We start from the raw sequence: 16,195 nt of genomic DNA on the forward strand, positions 1-16,195 counted from the left end.
TACAGTAGGGGTGATTTTTTGAGGCAGGGGTTAAGACATATTTTTGGAACATACTAAAGGAAGCTTTGCTCTGCACTTATGTGTTGTATGAGATCTGGGATACTTTAGTGCTGACACTGAGTAACAAAAAGAGAGAAAAAAAACGTTCCATTCCTCAGCACTGTCATCCCTCATTGTGATGAACAAACGATTTCAACAAAACAGAAGTGAAAGGATAAGGACTCTTGAATTCTGCAGGTGTCCTCCTAGTCTCCTGCCATAACTCTGTTGGGAGCAGAACCTCCAGGGAAACAGCTCATGCAGCTGAAAGTGCAGGAGTTATGGCAGGCGCCCAGGAGAATCCCTGTGGGATTTCAGGGACGATCACTTTTTCTTGCGAGGTTTTGGCAGTACCTGTCTATTGGCTTATTTTTGCCAAATATTCATTATTATTGCCATCACACCATTTAGAATGAAGGGATTGTAGTTATCTCTAAATGGACAGCATTATTGAAACTTATAAAATTGCAGTACAAGTAATTTGTTGAAAGGAACTGATTTATTTTACAGTGTTTTTAATGCAAATGGTTTCCTGGTGAAAACATTAGTATGCAATGAAATCCTGATCTTGTCAGTCTATTTGGCCTGCTAGCTAAAACTGGCAATATAATAGGAATTTACTGTCATTGCCTATATGCTGTCTATTAATGTAATTACAGTGAGAGCTGGTACTGCTGCAGATTGCACTGTTTCCCGCTTTGAATCTGAAGACTGTAATAAGGTCTCCTAAGTTATATCTGTGTTTGCAAGAAAACATTTTAGCCTTAAACCCTGAACAGCGTCTGTGGTTCTCCCAGTGGCCATTTTATATGCTGGATTCAGTCCTGCTCTTTTCAGAAACTGAGGCCACCAGAGAAAGCCCTATTTATTTAAAAAGGCTTTGAGATGTTGACTCACATCTAATGAGAACCAGGTGGAGATTGGCAGCAATTTTATTTAAGGAACAAAAATATCTACCTTCTGCCTTCATCTCTCTTGTTGGACTGTATTTAAATACTGGTCTCCGGAGACAAGAGGCAGAGACTCAGACTGGTGTCTTAGCCAATGGCAATAATCTCTACTCTGCTTGTTCAAGCTCTATTTCATTGTGTTTGCAGATGCATATACAAAGTCAGAGGTGAATTACAATTGGACTAATGGACCAACAAAATCTGTGGTAGTCGCAGGAGATGGATCTCGACTGAATCAGTATGATTTGCTAGGACAAACTGTGGGGGAAGAGCTTATCGAGTCCAGTACAGGTTTGTAAAGAGGATTAAATAAAGCTGATGTGAACAAAATCTTTTATTTGGGTGCACGGTATGTCATGAAAATGAACGCACAAACAATGGTCTGATCCAACAGTAATCATCTGGGAAAAATATCCTGGCCTAGAATTTCCAGTCTGTTTTGATTGCAGAATTAACACAGCCTGGTCAGGGAGGGTAGGAATTTGTGGGGGATGCTATTTCTGCCAGGTTTCCAGTCCTTTCTGCGTACTCTGATAAATCCTGATGGAATAGAGCATGGGTACTTCTTCTACCCGCCCCTCCCTCCATCATGACGTCACAACTGGCAGGACTTACGTGATGCTGGGTTCCTCTCAAAAGATCCCGCCATATACTGTTAGAAAAGTTATCAATAATGAAGCAGCCTTCAGTAAAAATTGTGAACTTTGGTCACTTAGGCCAGAGTAGGCCATGCCCCCCAATCCGGACCGAGTGGGAAGGTACTGCTCTGAAATTTCGGTGTCCCCTCCATGGGGCCATTAGTGGCTTAGGCCTCTACTTGTATTACGCAAATTAACTGACCTTCAGTATTTACGATGAGGTGAAGGCCAGGGAAGATGGGCAGCTAGAAATCCTGCCCTGCTACGCGTCAAGTGACGGAGCGGGGCTCCTGCAACTCCTAGGCTCATGTTTCTAATCATGCTTTTAAAAAAGAAACTTCCCATTAAGCTTCCCATTCAGCACTTGCATCTGTGCTGTGGTTCCATGAATTGGTATCATTTGATCCTGATTGCAAGACCAGCTACCCGGGGATGATTATTTTAACAAAATTGTATGTCTATTTAATTACAAATGAGGTGTACTTTTCAGGTTAATGTTAAAGGATAAGGCCATTGTAGAGTCTTGTCCTGGATTTTCCCTGAAGAGAAATTAAGCTAATTTTGTGTGCATTTTATACTTGTAACTAGTGGGAAAAGAAATAGTAGACATTAAGCAAACTATTTTCTGTGCATTTTTGTTCTTTTGCATTCTGATGGAGCATCTCAAAGATGTTTATAAATATTTTGTTGTTCATCACTTTTGATCACATGCCCCACTACCAGATTCTCAAGAAAACTTGGTTCTCTCAGTAGTAGAGAAAACACAAGTAAGAAACTACAGATAATTGGGTAGATTGCCCTTCTGAGCGGACCCTCATTTTGAGGGTCGGGCCTCATTAGCATTTGGCCAGCGGGCTGCAGGTGGAAAACAAGTGCCACCCCAATATTGGGCCGGCCTGCAAGCCTCTGGGCTGGAAGTAGGTTGGTCTGTAGAGGGGCGGAGGGGTCCGATCTCGGGATGCGGGTGGGGGGTGGGGGCGGGTGGGCATGCAGCATCCTAGACTAGTCTTGTGGAGCCCGGAGGAGCATGCCTGCTCCTCGCAGCACCACAAAATTAAACAAAAACTTACCTGTTGACTCTTCTTTTGCTGGATCACCAGCTGATACTGAGCAGAGCGTGTGCATCGCAAGCTCCTCCCAGTACTGTCCTAAATGACAAACGGGATCATATGTACGTAATAGGGTCCCATATTTACATTTTAAATGGACTTGCGCCTGACTCAGGTCAGTGTTACCACCCTCTGGGCAGAAGGCCTCAAAACCTACTCAATTGCCTGCAATCATACAGCTTCAACACTTTATTTACAAAGCACAGGGCAATAATTTACATTTTAATAGATGCACAGTAAATGGCAGTAATAAGATGCACAAGGGGCACTGCATTTTTACTTTGTGTGTATTTCTGGTTAGATATTTAGTTTTATTATGGCATTTGTTACTTTTGTCACATTGGAATAACTAGATATATCAGCTGGATCCCTGTTGAGATATTTTAAAGAGACTCACCAAAAAAAACTACTGGAAATGAAAATGAAATGTGATGCTAATGGTAATTATTTGCTTAGCTGATGAGCAAGCATAAATGCAACAGCTTTGTTTTAATTAACATTAATGAGTAAATCCAGTTGGGTTTGTACGCTCAATTCAGCCTGACTAAAACCAACTAAAATCCATCTAAAGCTGCAATTACACGACAACTGCAACGTTATAGTGTAAATGCAACCGGAGACTAGTGTCAGGACACGACTTGACACCGGAACGAAGTGGAGTGAGGTTCCCTGGAATAGCATGTCTCACTCCACTTCACTTCACTTTGGAGTCAGTTTCCAACTTCACATCCAATTTACACTCCAAATTTAGAGTTGGTATGAAGGGCTTTCTGCTTTGAATCAACACTAAACTCATGGAATGTGAATGAACCGTAACACAAAGCCAAAACTTTTAATGCCGCCTTCAGTCCTCCTACATCTTCACTGCTACTGCCACCTAAACATCCCTATAAAATATCAACTTTCATACCACTAAACCCATTGAGATGTGTGGGGCTCGATTTTGGAATTCAAGTGTGGGGTCGGAGGGCTCCGAAAATTGGGGAAATCCCGAACGGGTTCGGAATCCGGCTCCAACCTGCAGACTTCTGGATTCCCCACTATTGTGTCTGGGTGCGCACTAGCCTCCCAAATGAAAAGTCCCATTGGCAATTAAAGCCAGCGGAATGACAGTTAAGAGAGTCATTTAGATAGTTGAAGTACATGAAGTACTTAATTTTGTGCACTTTGAGGCAGGGGTCCGATTTTCAAAATCCTCAACGTGTTTCCCGTGCTGTGGGAAACAGTTCATGTTCTACCAGACGTGTTTCAGCCAGCAGCCAGTTGGACATTCAAATGGGGATAAAAGGGAATTTTATTTTTATTCGTTCGTGGGTTGTGGGCATCGCTGACAAGGTTGGCATTTATTGCCCGTCCCTAATTACCCTTGAGAAGGTGGTGGTGAGCCACTGCAGTCCATGTGGTGAAGGTTCCCCCACAATGCTGTTAGGGAGGGAGTTCCAGGATTTTGACCCAGCGACGATGAAGGAACTGCGATATATTTCCAAGTCGGGATGGTGTGTGACTTGGAGGGGAATGTGCAGGTGGTGTTGTTCCCATGTGCCTGCTGTCCTTGTCCTTCTAGGTGGTAGAGGTCGCAGGTTTGGGAGGTGCTGTCGAAGAAATCTTGGCGAGTTGCTGCAGTGCATCCTGTGGATGGTACACACTGCAGCCACAGTGCGCCGGTGGTGAAGGGGTGCCAATCAAGCGGGCTACTTTGTCCTGGATGGTGTCGAGCTTCTTGAGTGTTGTTGGAGCTGCACTCATCCAAGCAAGTGGAGAGTATCCCATCACACTCCTGACTTGTGCCTTGTAGGTGGTGGAAAGGCTTTGGGGAGTCAGGAGGTGAGTCACTCACCACAGAATACCCAGCCTCTGACCTGCTCTTGTAACCACTGTATTTATATGGCTGGTCCAGTTAAGTTTCTGGTCAATGCTGACCCCCAGGGTGTTGATGGAGGGGGATTTGGTGATGGTAATGCCGTTGAATGTCAAGGGGAGGTGTTTAGACTCTCTCTTGTTGGAGATGGTCATTGCCTGGCACTTGTCTGGCGCGAATGTTACTTGCCACTTATCAGCCCAAGCCTGGATGTTGTCCAGGTCTTACTGCATGTGGGCACGGACTGCTTCATTATCTGAGGGGTTGCGAATGGAACTGAACACTGTGCAATCATCAGCGAACATCCCCACTTCTGACCTTATGATGGAGGGAAGTTCATTGATGAAGCAGCTGAAGATGGTTGGGCCCAGGACACTGCCCTGAGGAACTCCTGCAGCAATGTCCTGGGGCTGAGATGATTGGCCTCCAACAACCACTACCATCTTCCTTTGTGCTAGGTATGACTCCAGCCACTGGAGAGTTTTCCCCCGATTCCCATTGACTTCAGTTTTATTAGGGTTTCTTAGTGCCACACTCAGTCAAATGCTGCCTTGATGTCAAGGGCAGTCACTCTCAACTCACCTCTGGAATTCAGCTCTTTTGTCCACGTTTGGACCAAGGCTATAATGAGGTCTGGAGCACTGCAGCAACTCGCCAAGGCTTCTTCGACAGTACCTCCCAAACCCGCAACCTCTACCACCTGCACGTTCCCCTCCAAGTCACACACCATCTCGACTTGGAAATATATCACCATTCCTTCATCGTCGCGGGGTCAAAATCCTGGAATTCCCTTCCTAACAGCACTGTGGGAGAACCTCCACCACACGGACTTCAGTGGTTCAAGAAGGCAGCTCACCACCACCTTCTCAAGGGCAATTAGGGATGGGCAATAAATGCTGGCCTTGCCAGCGATGCCCCATGAACTAATAAAAAAAAACGGGAAGCATTGTTAACATCAATTCATATTGTGTATGATGAATGTTAAAGTTGTATCACCAGACGTTTGTGGGGTGCCAGTCCCGCCGTCCCCAACAGACAGGCACTCGAGGGTGCGGCTGAGCTCCAGCTCCTCCTGTTCTACGTCTGTGTGGACGACTATTTGTTGTAGCCCCCTCCAGTCTTCGCCCTCTCCCGTGCATTTTGCACTCTTTTCTCCTACGAGGGGAGAAAGTACAGATGTGTGAGTGAGTGATGGTGAAGTGGCCAACCGATGAATGCATTGCTTTGGGTGAGGCAGACCGTGAAAGAGATGTATCAGAGGGTGAGTAAGAGACAGAGATCTCACATTGGTTGAGGATTGGGGTGAGTGGTAGCGGTGGGGTCACAAATTGGGAGGTGAGGAAGTGCAGTTAATTTGCGGATGAGCCTTAAGTGGGTGTGAGGAGTGATGTAATGGAGTAGAATTGGCAGTGCTGAATGGGTTGTGGGGGGGTGGGGTGGCGGTGATGTGGAACACAGAATGGAGGAGAATCGATAAGTGTACCCACTTTTGCTGACCCAGTTAGGACATTGAAATGCACCCTGAACTGGATCCGGGTGCGGAAGATGTTGCTGCTGCTGGTGACCTCCTCTGCCACCTCGAGCTAGGCCTTCTTGGTGGCAGAAGCAGGGCACTTCCTCCCGTCCGTGTGGTAAAATACTTCCCTCTCCACCTCACCCCGTCCAGTAGCTTCTGCAGTGAGGCATCACTGAACCTTGGAGCAGCCTTGCCCTTGTTCTGCTCCATTGTGGTTTCTGGGTCTTTGCTCTAGTAAAAGCCTTTGGAGCAATGGCCCTTTAAATAGAGCTCCTCCAACTGACAGCCGGTGATGCGGTTGCGCAGTTTTCCAGTGGCAAACCTGGAAGCCACGTGAAATGGCACCAATTCAATTGCAATCGCGTGGGAAACGGTCATATTTTATTGGTCGGGTTACCCACGCACTCATTCACCCCCCCCCCGCCTCCATTCTAAAATCGGGGCTGTAGTGTCTACTTTCAGACCCATGAACATTTGGAGCCAGTTGTTTTTATTTCACTAATCTCACCCGAAGTTCATGTTCAGAGCCATGAAGTGTAGGATAAGGAAATATTAAACGATGCCTGACATCACAATCGTGCAAATATGTTGGCCCTAAATTCACTTGTTGTTTTTGGCGTATACTTAGCTCTGGAATGGCACAGAGGGATTTTTCAGGCCTGTAAATTGGAGCGGTAGCCATTTCTATTGGGTTTCCGCCCCAAAATTGATGCACTCCAGTTTCCGATAATTCATTGGGTCTCCCCGTGTCCCACTCACTGAGTCTCCATAGAACTCATTAACATTTATTTAAATGAGGTCCAGTGGAATTGACACATTGAAACATCAGAAGTTACATGGATAATGCGACAGGGGTAACTTAGAATGAGTTAAATGAGGCATACCTGTTTCCTGTAATGTCCTACACTGGTGGAAGTGTGGAACTTTTGAGCCTGAAGAATTCAAAAACTGTCTCAACTGATTACTAGAGCTGGGAATGAACTACTGGAACGCTTATTTCGGCTTTTCATTCAGTGCTGCACTTGCCTCACTTATAGTGAGAGGTTCTGAGGAACAGGTATAGAATTCCCAATGGACATTCCTTTATTTGCCATTAAGATGGTGGAGGAGGAGCAGCATAAGCGGATGGAGGAAGGAGAGTGAAGCAGCATATGAGGAGGATGCACCCCAAGATACTACTCCCTTCTAAAGAATATACAAGCCTTACAGATCCTATGTTGATCTTAGTGAGGAGCTCTGTGTTAGAAGAGTGTGCTTCACCAAGGAGGCAATAGGAGAGCTATACGCCCTACTGCATGAAGATCTGCAGCCAAGATCATCTACCCAGACAGCTGTGCCTGTGGCTATGAAGGTCACAACTGCGCTCAATTTTTACACCACCGGATCATTTGAAGCAGTCATAGGGAATCAGTCATAGGGCAGGGTGCCATCCGGACATGTATTCATCAAGTGACTGACACTCTTTTCAGGAGAGCTGGGGAATTGATCCTGTTTGCTGTCATTGCAAGGCAGAAGTACGATAAGGCTATCTGGTTCCACGGTGTTGCCTGGTTTCTCAATAAATGGTACCCATGTTGCTTTGCAATTTCCTACAGTTAACTCCCTCAAGTAATTGCTGTTAGGGAAGATGATGGCACCTATTGTAAGATCCTGAGTTCGTGACCTCCTTACCCATAGCGCAGTGTAAAGTGTGACTTGTGCAGCTATTAACTTTAGAGGATGAACAGTATGTTGGTGCCTATGATGCCCAAGGAAGAAAAGGGAGAGTGGCCCGTCTCTTATCTTGCCTGCCCCTGTCAAGTCATTGTACTTTTTTCAACAGTGGTTTGCAGTTCTGTGGATGACAGTGTTATTCATTCAGTGTTATTCAGTAACATTCAGTGTTATTGCTATCTCCCTCCACGTGGTATGTGGGACACTTCTTTTTGCACCTTCCATGGAGACCCAGCAGTCTTTCCATTGTTGCATCTCATCCTGGAGTGTCTAAAGGTCGGTCTCATTAAAATGTTGTGCTCTTCTTTTCTGCCTCCTTCCAATGCCCTGCTCCTTTTGGGTGCCTATGCCTTCTCCTCCACTTGAAGACTTTCTTTAAAAGTGGGCACAAAACCACACATGGACCAACTATTATGGCACCTGACAGGCAACTCACTGTAGCAAACATTCTCCTACTTACTTCCTGTTCCCCCAGCCTGCTTCTGCAATCTACTACTGAACTACTAATGGGCATTTAAATGAGCTGATCCTGTAAATTATGGTGTAGTCAGTACTGGACAGCATCAGCGAGGACAAGTCCTAGCTCAAGGGTACAACACCAGCCTAAATGGCCCTGGTGAATTTCGTGTTGCATTTTTTAATAGATAGACAGGTCAGTATTCCGTTCATATAATGCTTGTATGTGGATTTAAGCCATGAATTATTTATTACCTGTGTCAAAATCTATAATTTAACTGGTTTGAAAATAAACTATTATACAGTACCTTGCAATACTGCTTTTTAAGTTTTGTGTATACATATGCATTGCATATAGTCCATGATATGATTACATTTAAATAAAAGGGTTAATTTTCCAATACATTATTATTTCAGCTGGTGATTCCAGTACTAGTTAATGTAATCTCTAAATTAATCTGTGGGTATGGTCAGAATCTTCGACTTAATGTGAAGAAGATGGCCTCTTGTCTTCCTGTCATCAGCTCAGATAGTATCACTCCAAGCTGCTGTGTTAGAATTTTAACACATTTGCTAAGCTGACTTTTGAATTATTTTCACATCTGCCCTTACTATTGCCTATTCAATTTCCCTTACTTACTGTACTGCTAATGTTCCATGATACAGTGAACAAAGCTAAGACTTGCATCTGTGGCTTTGCAGCAAGATGGTTATACTTAAATCAAGGAAATCATGTATACGTAGCTCCTTAAAGGGTCAGTTTGGTTAAGTTCATTAAATTTGGGAGAAAACAAACCCAATCAGTGGGGATTTTAGTGATATAATTTTAATATTTACATCAATTCCATAGTACTTTATTGTTGAAAAAGACAAAAGAAATATCTATGTCTTCCATTTTTTAAACAGCTTGTTTTGAATGAATGCTAATAAGTATTAGGTTGTCTGTTCCTAGGGATCTCTCCAAATTGCTTCCATTTAATCTACAGGGCAAGCTGTATAATCTTCAGTTCTCCATACTGTTGTATCTACTATGTAACTTCAGTTTTGGAAATGTTAACGAATAATAAGCATAACCGTTGTATAGATATATCTTTCATTTAAAAAATAGTGAGAGATGTGTACAAACAATCAGTATATTTGCTGAAGACTATACTTCATGTATCTTTTCTTAGATTATTTGGAAAGATCTATGAAGTCCCGTAATAAAGTGAAAGTACTTCATTATCCATTTTGAAGTTTTGTAATTTGGCTTATTTTGATCATTTGACTTTGAAAACATTTAGATTTCACTGCTGTAAACTAGATACCGATGGATCCACTTAAAATTATTTTGTGTTTACAGAGCTCACAGAGTGGTTATTTTCTAATATTTGAATTTGACATGTTTACTGCAGCTTGAATCTCCTTACCCTTTCTATAGCATCTCAAGCCAGAACAAAAAAATATTACAGGGAGGTAAGGTAACATTGAAACTCATCTTCTCCCATTAGTTGTCTTAAGTTAATTAAAGTCAGTAGTTTAAGTTTATAATTTGTACATAAAGTTTATTTAGAACAACACCAGACTTACAGAACTAGTTTATCTCTTTCATCGCAAACCCACTCTTTATTGGCCTTTTATTTCAGGTGAATATAAAGTCATGACAACACATTTCCACCTGAAGAGAAAAATTGGGTATTTTGTGATCCAGACCTACCTGCCGTGTATCATGACTGTCATTCTTTCACAAGTGTCATTTTGGTTGAACAGAGAATCAGTTCCTGCAAGGACTGTATTTGGTAAGTAGATTTAATACAGTCAGAGGAATTTTTAGAAGCTAACATCATTACAGATGTATTAGACAACTCCAGTGAAAATATTGATCTAACTAAAATGAATATATTTTCAATGCGATAAATAGTTACTACTGACCCTTCACTTTTAAGTCTTGACTAAGTGAGATAGAAAGGCCAAGCAGCCATTGGCTTTGCACAATAATGTTCATAATTTTGTTTGTGATCGATGAAGATTATTTTCTGTATTGCAGCATTTGTATTTTAAGATAAATGGTACAAAGGCAATTGGGTAAATGATTAATAAAATTTAACATTCAATTTAAAAGACTACAGAAAAATACAATGTTTGCTCATCGTGATCTAGCCACATCCTAAGATCATTACAAGCTAGTCTTTGCAATTGGCAAGTTTTCAATGAATTAAATATATAAGCTAATAATATCTGGCTGTAGGATTCCCCTACTTACCTAAGATTGGCGCAGATTTGATGTGGATGAAATTACATTGTCCAAGCTCGTTGGAAAATACAGATTAATATTACATTCTAGGAATCTTGCAATTTTGTCCATTTCAAAACCAGGTTTCCACTTAGCCAGCGTATTGCTAGCTGATTATGATCTTGTTCAAAATTATGGGATTTCACACTTTCCTTGCAAAAAACAAATAAAAAGCATTACCTGAGTAGAATTGGGAGATGGAAGATTTCCAAATATATTACTTTAGTTCATCTTTAATCTAAGCTATAAGCAGTTACTTTTTTTTTGAAAAAGGAGTTAAATGTTCTTTTGTGTAGATTTTAACAACCCTCGATAAAAATGCAGGTATGAATAATTTTGTATAGTCAATTCTTTTAAATACAAATTTCTAAGAGGGAATGATTGAAAATGAACCAATCATGACACTGTAATAACACTTATGAAGCAACTAAAAAAGCACCATCGTCAGTGGTTTGCCTAAGACAAAAATGTTTATGTTCTTCACAGATGAATATATCAGTACTACTTATTCTAATGTGTACAGCTAGCGGAGAACAGAGCTAAATCTACAAAGTTGTACTCTTGTACAAATGACCAGATCATTTACTGTAGTGATGTTGGTTGAGGAATAAATGTTGGCCAGGACACCAGGAGAAGTCCCCTGCTCTTCTTTGAAAAGTGCCGTGGGATCTTTTATGTTCACCTGAGAGGGCAGACAGGACCTTGGTTTAACGTCTTATCCAAAAGACAGCACATCCAATGGGAGGACAAGAATGAATGTCTAGGCACCAGAGTATAAGAGTGATGCCTGTATACCTGTTTAGTGGCACCAAAGGCTAGCCTCAGATGATGATGAGGTTTGCCGCCACCAACATTACAGTCCAAGCAATGTTGCTTATCAATATCCTTCTGAACACTTGTTGGAGATGCTGTAAAAGAAGAAGCAGAGGACAAGCAGTAGAAAGTGAAGATATTTTAATTAAAATGGCAGGTTGCACAGAAAGTAAAAGGAAACAAAAGTTGGTGTTGTACAGATTCGAACTAAAAATAAAGTGACAGTTAAAAGAGGAAAATTTACTGAATTGGCTCAGTAAAATGTTAATAAGACTTTATAATCAGTGGATTGTTTAATTTCAAACTTAGTCAAACCACAGATTAACTTAATGGTTACAGAATATAGGGCGAGAAATTGGGCTGTGTAGCGTCCATTGCTTTGGCACTACGCAGCCTCCTGAAGTGCCAAGATGGCGTCTTGGCTGTGCACACACGTTTCCAGCATGACGTGCGCCGGATGCCATCTTGTTATAGGTATTAGCATATGCGCAAATACCGAAAGCCGGCAGCATGTAAAGTAAGGAGAAAATGGATATAATCAGTGTGCAATGCTGATTTAAAGTGATAGACACCATTTTGGGACTTAACGCTCACGACAACGCACAGTCTTAACCACGACCATCTGAACATGTCTTAGAGTGCCTGGAGACCTCCCACTTGCACTATTTAAAGGGACTATACAGAATTTACAGGTTAGTGGCTGGATTATTGCTTCTGACTGCTGATGCATTTGTAACTGTTTTTGGAGGTCTCCTAGACTTGAATACTAGGACATGGGGACGTAGCCTAACATTTAGAGCCAGGACGTGCAGGAGTGAAGTTAGGAAATGCAAAGGGTGGGAGACGTTTGGAATGCTCTTCTGCAAACAGCAGCTGATGCTAGCTCACTTGTGAATTCTAAATCTGGGATTGATAGATTTCTGTGAACCAAGGGTATTAAGGGATATGGGGCTAAGGCAGGTATATGGAGTTAGGTCACAGATCAACCATGATCTCATTGAATGGCGGAACAGGCTCGAGGGGCTAAATGCCACTGCCATTTGCTATCTCCTGTTATGCGCCACCTTCTCCTGCAAGAAAGCGGGATGTGTGTCTAGGTGATGTGCCTGTCATGGTTGAATAGCTGCCGGTATGTGCGACCTGTGAGTTGTGGGTGGGCGGCTTGCAAGAGTGATAATGTGTAAGGGTGAGAGGAAGCATCTAATTGGAAGATTTGAGTACTGATGGAAAGAGTTTGTTGGTAGGTGGGTGATTGAGGGTGTAGTGCGTGGAGCAGTGAATGCTGCTAGTGGTGCAGTTGGTAGGGGATACCTCACTCACCTTGACCACTCATTGAACTTCTTCCTGCACTGCATCCATGTTCGTGGTGCTGTACGCCTGGCATTGACTGCGTCCCCTACTGTTTCCCACTGCCTTTTGGCCAAATGTCTGGAGGGCCTCTTATTCCCCCTCCCCCCCCCCCCCCCCCGCCCACAGCAGATATAGAATGTCCCTCTTTCTGTCCACCTCTTGCTCCAAGGCCTCTAGAATATCAGCAGAGAACCTTGGTGAACGCACTCTCGCAGGCCTGGTACCAACTCAGATCGGCAGATTGGTGAGGTCTGGCCTGCAGATTGAAGGATGTGGGATTTAGTCGTGTGCAACCTTTATTCAATGTTTTAACATAACTCATCAGTTTTAAACATAGAGACGGGACCTGCATCTGTGTTTTACGTGTGCGATGTCTGATCTCCGTTCAGACTCCGTGCAGACAGCAGAATGTTATTTTTAGCAAATAACATGTACTGACTTCCTCCCTTTAAGAGATTGGGGCTCCCCCTGCTGGTGGAAAGTGCGCATTTACTTAAATCGACATGTAAGGCCTAGATATCAATGCTGCTTGAAGGTGAATACTGATGTGGATGAAGTTCTCGTCCTGCCATTGGGCACGGGTTAACAGCGGATCACGCTACACCCGCCCAATAATAGGCCTTATCCAATTTTTTTTCTTCCCCCATAGTTTTTTCAAAAGAGATTTCTCTTAACACACTCTTGTGTTAACACTCTTAACACACATTTTGTGCGTTTGTTTCACCTCAGGCACACCCATTTTTTTCTATTAATCTTTCTAATTAAGTTTAGTTCAAATCCAATGACATTGCTCATGCATCAAAAGAATGGTCCTCAGCAAACACACATGCATGAAAGGTGGTAAAGATGCACGATTGAGCTCAATTTCAACAGTAAGACAAACAATTTTAAAGTATATGTGGAAAACTGAAAGCACAGCAAAAGAACAGAAACAGCAGGCAAGGAAAAGAATTGCAGTACACTTAAAAGTGCTGGAAAATCCACCAAAATAGTGTCAAAAATCAGAATTTCTTGGTGAGAGGTGCTCCCCAGTTCTCCTTAGAAAATACATTTTGCACCACAAAATCTTTTCCCCCATCAAAAATTTCTAAATCCATCACTGCAAAAATTACACTTTCATGTTACTTTATTTTTCCCCTATAATACAACTGATGGAATCATAGAATCATAGAAAATTTACTGCACAGAAGGAGGACATTTGGCCCATCGTGTCCGCACAGGCCGAAAATGAGCCACCCAGCCTAATCCCACTTTCTGGCACTTGGTCCGTAGCCTTGTAGGTCACGGCACTTCAGGTGCACATCCAGGTATTTTTAAATGAATCGAGTATTTCTGCCTCTATCACCCTGTCAGGCAGTGAGTTCCAGACCCCTGCCACCCTCTGGGTGAAAAAAGTTTCCCCCTTCTACCAATCACTTTAAATCTATGCCCCCTGGTTATGACCTCTCCACTCAGGGAAATGGGTCCTTCCTATCCACTCTATCTAGGTCTTGAATATTAGCATAACTCCAGTTTGAGTTAAGACAAATTTGTGTCCCACTGTAACTAATACTTTACGAATGTTGCATGTCAAGCCATGCAAAACAAACTGAATTGTGGATTGTAATCCTAAAGCATGAACTAAATAACCTGAAATCCAATGTAATGAAAAGAAATTTAACTATTGAGTTGCTTTGGCCATGGGTCTTTAAGAACAGCTATTTTTCAATTGCATATTATTTTTTGAATTGTCACTTTTTGGGGGCTGTGTCAACTTTTTTGAAGCTGTTCATCAGCTTTCCCAAGTTAGAATCATAGCAATCATAGAAATTTACGGCACAGAAGGAGCCCATTCGGCCCATCGTGTCTGTGCCGGCCGTAAACGTGCTATCCAGCCTAATCCCACTTTCCAGCTCTTGGTCCATAGCCCTTTAGGTTACGGCACTTCAAGTGCATATCCAAGTACTTTTTAAATGTGATGAGGGTTTCTGCCTCTACCACCCTTTCAGGCAGTGAGTTCCAGACCCTTATCACCCTCTGGGTAAAAATTTGCTTCCTCAGCTCCCCTCTAATCCTTCTACCAGCTACTTTAAATCTATGCCCCCTGGCTATTGACCCCTCTGCTAAGGGAAATAGGTCCTTCCTATCCACTCTATCTAAGCCCCTCAATTGTATACACCTCAATTAAATCTCCCCTCAGCCTTCTCTGTTCCAAAGAAAACAACCCGAGCCTATCCAATCCTTCCTCATAGCTAAAATTCTACTGTCCTGGCAACATCTTCGTAACCTCCTCTGTACCCCTTCTATTGCAATCACATCTTTCCTGCAATGTGGTGATCAAAACTGTATGCAGTACTCTAACTGTGGCCTAATTAGTGTTTTATACAGTTCAAGCATAACCTCCCTGCTCTTCCAAAGCTCGGCTAATAAAGGCAATTTTTTTTATTCGTTCGTGGGATGTGGGCGTCGCTGGCAATGCCAGCACTTATTGCCCATCCCAAATTGCCCTTGAGAAGGTGGTGGTCAGCTGCCTTCTTGAACCGCTGCAGTCTGTGTGGTGAAGGTGCTCCCACAGTGCTGTTAGGTAGGGAGCTCCAGGATTTTGACCCAACGACGATGAAGGAATGGCGATATATTTCCAAGTCGAGATGGTATGTGACTTGGAAGGGAACGTGCAGTTGGTGTGTTCCCATGTGCCTGCTGCCCTTGTCCTTCTAGGTGGTAGAGGTCTCGGGTTTGGGAGGTGCTGTCGAAGAAGCCTTGGCGAGTCGCTGCAGTGCATCCTATGGATGGTACACACTGCAGCCACAGTGCGCCGGTGGTGAAGGGAGTGAACGTTCAGGGTGGTGGATGGGGTGCCAATCAAGCGGGCTGCTTTGTCCTGGATGGTGTCGAGCTTCTTGAGGGTTGTTGAAGCTGCACTCATCCAGGCAAGTGGAGAGTATTCCATCACACTCCTGACTTGTGCCTTGTAGATGGTGGAAAGGCTTCGGGGAGTCAGGAGGTGAGTTACTCGCCACAGAATACCCAGCCTCTGGCCTGCTCTTGTAGCCACTGTATTTATGTGGCTGGTTCAGTTAAGTTTCTGGTCAATGGCGACCCCCAGGATTTTGATGGTGGAGGATTCGGCGATGTTAATGCCGTTGAATGTCAAGTGGAGGTGGTTAGACTCTGTCTAGTTGGAGATGGTCATTATCTGGCACTTACCTGGCGCGAATGTGATAGAGAATTATTAGCAGTCACTGGGACTGATCGAGATGTGTAATAAAGCTAATTGTTGCTGGACTAGATGTTAGGCTATTGCGCAATATGATGCCAGGGGGCAGCAGTGGGAGAAACCACTGTCTGCAGTCAAGCTGTGTATGTGCAGGACCCTCTTGCTTCGGCAAAAGTCTGCCTTTCGTCCAATCAGGACGTGACAGCGAATGACTCAGCTGTTGTGAAACCCAGGGGACCAATCACAGCATTACAACTCAGATCACCTGATGTCGGTAAGCCAATG

General features: G+C 43.3%; 1 protein-coding gene across 1 annotated transcript in view; it reads left to right on the forward strand.

Moving 5' to 3' along the window:
* The window catches only part of LOC137299215 (gamma-aminobutyric acid receptor subunit alpha-2-like), a 171,872-nt gene that overhangs the window by 94,511 nt on the left and 61,166 nt on the right, over positions 1-16,195 (forward strand). Inside the window, exons 9-10 of the mRNA XM_067968247.1 lie at positions 1,137-1,280; positions 9,905-10,057. Coding sequence (XP_067824348.1) covers positions 1,137-1,280; positions 9,905-10,057 — 297 coding nt within the window. The remainder of the gene's footprint in view (positions 1-1,136; positions 1,281-9,904; positions 10,058-16,195) is intronic.

The sequence above is a fragment of the Heptranchias perlo genome, chromosome 1, assembly GCF_035084215.1.
Source record: "Heptranchias perlo isolate sHepPer1 chromosome 1, sHepPer1.hap1, whole genome shotgun sequence".
Classification (NCBI taxonomy): Eukaryota; Metazoa; Chordata; class Chondrichthyes; order Hexanchiformes; family Hexanchidae; genus Heptranchias; species Heptranchias perlo.